The sequence below is a fragment of the Mandrillus leucophaeus genome, unplaced genomic scaffold (genome assembly GCF_000951045.1).
Source record: "Mandrillus leucophaeus isolate KB7577 unplaced genomic scaffold, Mleu.le_1.0 Scaffold191, whole genome shotgun sequence".
In the NCBI taxonomy this organism is placed as follows: domain Eukaryota; kingdom Metazoa; phylum Chordata; class Mammalia; order Primates; family Cercopithecidae; genus Mandrillus; species Mandrillus leucophaeus.
In genome coordinates, this window is record NW_012101932.1 from 298604 (window position 1) to 304603 (window position 6000).

General features: G+C 46.0%; 1 protein-coding gene across 3 annotated transcripts in view; it reads right to left on the bottom strand.

Annotated features, from left to right (window-relative positions):
• The window catches only part of HSPA4L (heat shock 70kDa protein 4-like), a 58601-nt gene extending 54534 nt beyond the window's left edge, over positions 1 to 4067 (bottom strand). The window contains exons 1-2 of one of the 3 annotated variants that reach the window (XM_011978233.1): positions 3826 to 4067; positions 3229 to 3426 (exon numbers count right to left, since the gene is read on the bottom strand). In XM_011978233.1, the coding sequence (XP_011833623.1) occupies positions 3229 to 3335 (107 nt within the window). In that variant the 5' untranslated portion in view covers positions 3336 to 3426; positions 3826 to 4067. Of the gene's footprint in view, positions 1 to 2142; positions 2301 to 3228; positions 3750 to 3825 lie in introns of those variants that run through there. The other 2 variants (XM_011978232.1, XM_011978235.1) reach the window with 2 other exon arrangements.
• Positions 4068 to 6000: the final 1933 nt, after the last annotated feature.

A 6000-nucleotide genomic window follows, 5' to 3' on the forward strand; every position in this document is an offset into this window, starting at 1 on the left:
TTGAATGTCTAACAGGGTATGGATTAAATTACCATGATTATACAGACACTACAACTGATAGTATAGAAATACGTATGTTTTACATAGAAAAAGGTTACCAAACATAGGCTGGGTGCAGTGGTTCACACCTGTAATCCCAGCACTTTGGGAGGCCGAGGTGGATGGATCACCTGAAGTCAGGAGTTTGACACCAGCCTGGACAACATGGTGAAAACCCGTCTCTACTAAAAATACAAAAATTAACTGGGTGTGGTGGTGGGTGCCTGTAATTTCAGCTACTTGGGAGGCTGAGGCAGGAGAATCGCTTGAACCCAGGAGGCGGAAGTTGCAGTGAGCTGAAAACACGCCACTGCACTCTAGCCTGGGCAACAAGAGCAAGACCACGTCTTAAAAAAAAAAAAAAAAAGAAAAAGGTTACTAAACATAAAGTGTATACTTCCCCTTCCCTTTGAAAACACACAGAAAACCATCTGGAGGAATTACAATTTTTAATTTCATCTTTTAATGTGCCAGTATTTTTTATAATGAGCATATGTAATAATTTTTCAATAAGAAAATGTTCAGAAAAAGTATTTTGTCTCTTCAGTTTATGCATAATTTCTCTCTCCCTCTTCAACAGGAGATGAGAGGCTAGTATAACCACTCCAACTTTACAGAAGGTGAATCTGAAAAAATAGGTTAAATTAACTTGTCTTTTGTCCCTTAATTACAGGCCAAAACTTGGTTCTTTTTCATTAAACTGTCCTTGGTTTATACAGGATCCTCTCAACTGTAAGCAATCAAGTATGCTAATGAAAGAAATGTAAAAAGTATGAATGCTGAAAACAACTAAATTGAACATTTCTTTCCCCTTCTCACAGGATCATTTTATAATGTATTCGCATCTTAGAAATATGTCACATTACCTTGATGTAAGCAATTGGAATATGAAAAACATTTTATTTGCAAAGGTAACATTTTATATATGTGTGTTATTAAATACTGTGGTGTATTAGAAAAGTTAAAGGTTATCTAATAGTTACAATGCTTTTTGCATGATCGGTGTTGAATTGATGGATAAATGTCCTGAGGTCTGGAAGGGCTATGTTTTTCCTCAACATCTGGACCCACAAAGTAATACATAGTGTAAGAGAACTAGACTACTATGAAGGACTTTTGTTCAGAAACAACAAAAAAATACACTTTTGAAGTAAATGACAGTGCCCAGCCATGGAGAGAAGACTTGCTGATGCAAGCTAAGTGAGAAACATCCTTTCACTTTAAGAACTTTCTAGTTTAGATTAGGCTCATTAAATCTAGATATTACTATTGGCTTTCTAGCTCACAAATCAGAAACATCACATTACTTCTCAGCCACACAGAACCAGCCAATATGCCTAAGTACAGTAACAAAGAGACTTTTAGAAGACTCTAGAAGCCCACTTTTAAAAGAACTCTCAAAGTCTGGCCGGCCAGGCTCTTTAAAGAGTCACAGGTTCACTCACTACTAAAGAGATTTCTCAGCCTGGAAATGTAGATCGATGTTTCTTACTGTTCTGGTTTCTGATCTTTTGGGATATGGCTTTAAGGGCTAAAAGAATGTCCACACTACCTCTCAGTTTTTTCTCTATAGACTGAGAGTCACTGAAGCCAAAGATTGCTCCCATTTTTAACCCCTACTCTGCTGAAGGTGGAGAGTGAAATTTCCGGTCCTTTTCTGGCGAAAGCCAGTATTTGTTGTGGCTTAATACAAAACCTTGCAGAGACGAATTCATCGACTTCACAGTTACTGTTTTGGCCTCCCATTGCGCATAAAAGCCAGAAAAAGATGTAAAAAGTAGAAGAGTTCAAACAGTATGGAGGATTACCCTATCCATGCCCATATACTGAAAATATAAACGTCCAAAACGTTTAAAATTTCAATAGAAGAAATGTGTACATCTAAGAAAAAAGGTATAAAACCTTCTAGAATCTTCTTTGAAAGAAATCAAAGACAGACTGCTTCAAGTGAGTTACTCTTCAATATCTCTTTGCCATATTTTAAAGCTGTCCACAGAATAGTAAATGAGGTATTTAAAGACCATTTGGACACTGACTTTGTTTTAGTATAGCTTAGGTATATTTTGGACCATTCAGAACGGTCAAATTAAGATGCCACATTACCTTCCCGTAAAAAGTAATACAAGTTTCATACAGTTGATTTCCTCATAAAATTACCAGTAACAGCAGCCTATAAGCAGCAGCTAGTTTTTCATATTACAGAATTACTTCATTATATTCCTTGCCAACAAACTTCCCAGGCCAGAGAAACAACGGAACATGTGGAAACATGTTTCCATGACATAACGCCGCTCCTAAGCCTTTCATCAAGCGTTCATAATAGAATCACTCCACAGTCATGTTTATACGGGACAGCTGCCCCCGACTCCGACAATTCACTTTGCAGAAACACGCTTTTGGTCCGACCCAACCCCGCCGCATTCCAGCAACTGACGTAGTTACCAATGCATGAGGCCAGTGACTCCCATCCCCAGGCTCTCCCTATCAATGCTCTCCCTATCAATACACCATTGACCTGGTCCTGGAAACCGGCTCCATTACCTCCAGTTCTCAAGGGCACTGGGTTTTGTAAAACCCCACAAGCTTCACTCCTCGCCCTCAAAAAAAAAAAAAAAAAAAAAAAAAGGCTTTCGGGGCCAGACGAACCTGCAATTCATCTCTGACGTGTGCAGCCGAAGCTGACTTTTTACTTTTCTGAGAAAAAGCTGTCACCCAGAGGGACGGGGAAAGCAGGGAGGGCAGGATTAAGAACTCTACTCAGCTAGTGCGGGGCTGCTTGCCCGCGGCTGATAATCCCACACAAACCTCATTAGAGGCAACCGGAGACCTTTCTGGAGGTTCCGGACGCCAGGGGCTGTCCCACAGCAACCTCTTTCTCGCAAGCAAAAGAGGCGTTGGGGGACAGCGGCACGAGGAGGCAGGGGACGTGCGTGCGTGGCTACAGAAAAAAGAGCTGCGCAAACTAGTGCGGTCCCTCGTCCTTGAAGGAAAAGAAGCTCTGCGGGGCAAGGAAGTCCGACCGCCACCCGGCGGTCTCTAGGGACTGCGGTTGACTGGCTGCACCTGTCATCTCGGGGTTCGGCACACATTAGGGGAAAATCCGAGGAAGCCAGCAGACAGGACAAACGTTAAGGGCGGGAGAGAAAAACATTTCTTAGGGTCGAGGTGATGCTCAGCAGAGGCACTTACGGGGTACACCTGTCGCTGTACTCATTGGCGATGGTCTCGATGCCGCCACTCCTCGCTACAGCGATGTAGCAGTTGAGAAAGCCGAGGTCAATGCCAACCACAGACATCCCGCCGCGTGATGGTCCGGCTGCTGGTGGTGAAGCCTTCGGTACGGGAACCGCGTCCTCTTCTGGGCTATTGCTGCTGGGATTGCGACTCCTACGAGAAGCAAACGAGAGGGGACCCCAAGTCGCAAAGCAGAAAATCTAGGGCAGGGAGTCGGAAACCCCCCGAAGGAGCAGATGCCGTCCCCGCCGCAGCCTGCGTCGCGTCCCGCCGCCTGGGTCTCTCCCTACTGCGGATCGGCCGCCTCCAACCGGCGGTTACTGGGACCTGCGCCTGCGCGCTCGGCCGCCCGGGAGGCGCGCGAGCCTCCGCTCCGCGCCCGAGCCCGCTCCCGGCCCGGACTTCGGCCGCTTCCGTCAGCACTCGGGCAACGGCTGCCCAAGGAGCTGCGGGTTCGAGAAAGATCTGGAAAATGGAGGCTGCTGAGCCATCGGGGGCGGGAGAAGCGGGAAGGCGGGGGCGGGGAGGATCGGGGAAAGGAGGAGAGGAAGCAGAGTTGGTTCGCTCGCCCTCGCGCGGCAGCAGGACGTCGGGTGGTCGGGCTAGGTGAGAGGCAGGCGACCGGCCGGCTCGGGGCTTTGCAAACGTGTTTTGAGGCACATTTTTGGGTGGTTTTGGCAACTGGAGGCGTGCTTGTCAGGGCGGCAGGATGCTGTCCTGACTGGCGGGCGCCGCCCCCTCACCCCCTGCTCTCAGAAGGGCTCGCCCCTAGGCCTCGCCTCCCGGAGGGGCCCGTGTGCCGGCCTGCGCACTCCCCTTGTGGCTCGAGGCCTGCCGCGCCCGGCTCTGTGAGGTGGCGCGCATTGTGCGGTGCCCGCTGCACCGCCCTGCCCAGCTCCGAGGGAGCTGCTGATCTTGTGCGAAAGCGGGATGAGCACATTTTAGGCTTTTTTTCTTTTTTCCTCAGCAGGATTTGAAATATCAAAAGTCAAACTTCTGTCAAGATATAAGAGTACACTGACAACTTTCCCTCCACGTACCTTTCCTCACACCGTTGTAAAAGATGCTGGCCCCGCTGCTGACCCTTGTCTCTGGAAACCAGTTTTACAGGAAAGTGACCTTAAGTGTGCCACTCACACCAGCCAAGTCTGCTTTAGCCTCCAGCCACTGCCCTGTGGTCCTCAAAAAAGAGCCCAGTGTGGTCCAGCGCCCTCCCTCTTCGTTTGATCGGCATGTGTTGTCTGTTTGTAATTAACCAAGTTTTATGTTACACTTACGAAATTTGGCTGCCCTGTTGCTTTTCGTTCACTTTTACATGTGTGTCCTGTTCCTTCTCTCCGAGTCCTTGGTCTGTTCCCCGTTCCTCCCCGTCCTCTTCATCTGATCTCAGTTCCTTCTCATCCAATTCCTTGTGTGTTTTCCTGTTCCATTTTGGTTGCCATCTTGAAAATAGGCGTGTTGTTTTTTGTTTGTTTTGTTTGCCAGATTCTTTAGTACTCTGATTATCCCTAGTTGTCCACTTCTTTAAAGAACTCAGATTTTTTGCTATTAATAATGTTGCTACAGTAGCAGCAGCAGCAAGGATGGCTATAGTTCCTGCTGCTGTTAGAATGAACGTGAAATCCATTTTCAAGGGCAATACTGAGGCAACTGGATTGTACAGTATTGCTTGGGCTTTGGTCTCTACATTGAAGAAGTCAATCAGGCCTCTCTTCCCTTCATGAGCACTCAGGAGACGTGGAGCGCCTGGGCGAAGCTGCGCTCTGAGACACCGCAGAACTCGGCGTCCCAGCGGGCAGCGCGTGAACAGAACAGAGATTGGGCGCTGCCCTGCGACTGAACCCTGGGCCCCGGTCCTACTGGGCGCCCGTGGCTTCCACACCAGTTCTCCTCACGCACCTCTTCTGACATCGCCGTTTTGGGGCCACCTCTGTCTAGATTTATTCCAGAAATATCCTGAAATGCTCCTAGTACAATTAATTTATCTAATTCCATTAGTTTATTCATGTTGTCTAGAATGTTTTTTTTTTCCTATTAAAAATACCACTTAAAATATCAAAGTAAAAAGAAAGTTGAGGCCAGGAGCAAAGTGGTGTTATCATCACGTTCCTTACAATTACTGGCAGGATGTGGTTAAAACCATGACAAGCTTTGGGGTCACACAGATTTGGGTTGTAGTACCAGGCTTGCCTAACTTACTATCTGTAGAACCTTTGGCAAGTTACTTAACGCTCCAAGTCACAGGTTCAGTCTGTTAAAATGAAGACAAATATGCCTAATGGGCTGCTTTTATGATTAAATCATGTAAGCACTGCATCAGCCCCTGGCACCAGACAGTCAATAAATGCTAGCTATGCTTAGCTGCTGTTACAATGTAAGAAGGATCCTGATTTATGTACATTGGTCATGTATCCAGCAACCTTGCTGTATTCTCTTATACTAGTATTTGCAGAATTTTTTGGATTTTCTGTGTATAGAACAATATGGCCTGGGAAATAATGAATTTCTTCATTTTTATTTCTTCTGTTTCTTATTGTTTTGTCTGGATTATGTTCCTTAAGTGCTCCAGTAAAATTTTGAAAATAAACAGTAGTGGTAAGCATCCTTGTCTTGTCCCTAACATTAAATACTTTTGTGTTTATGGTGTAAGAAAGTTAACACAATTATCTTCTATTCCTACTTTGCTAAGAGATTTTCTCATAAAATCCACTTACACGCCTGTAAGTG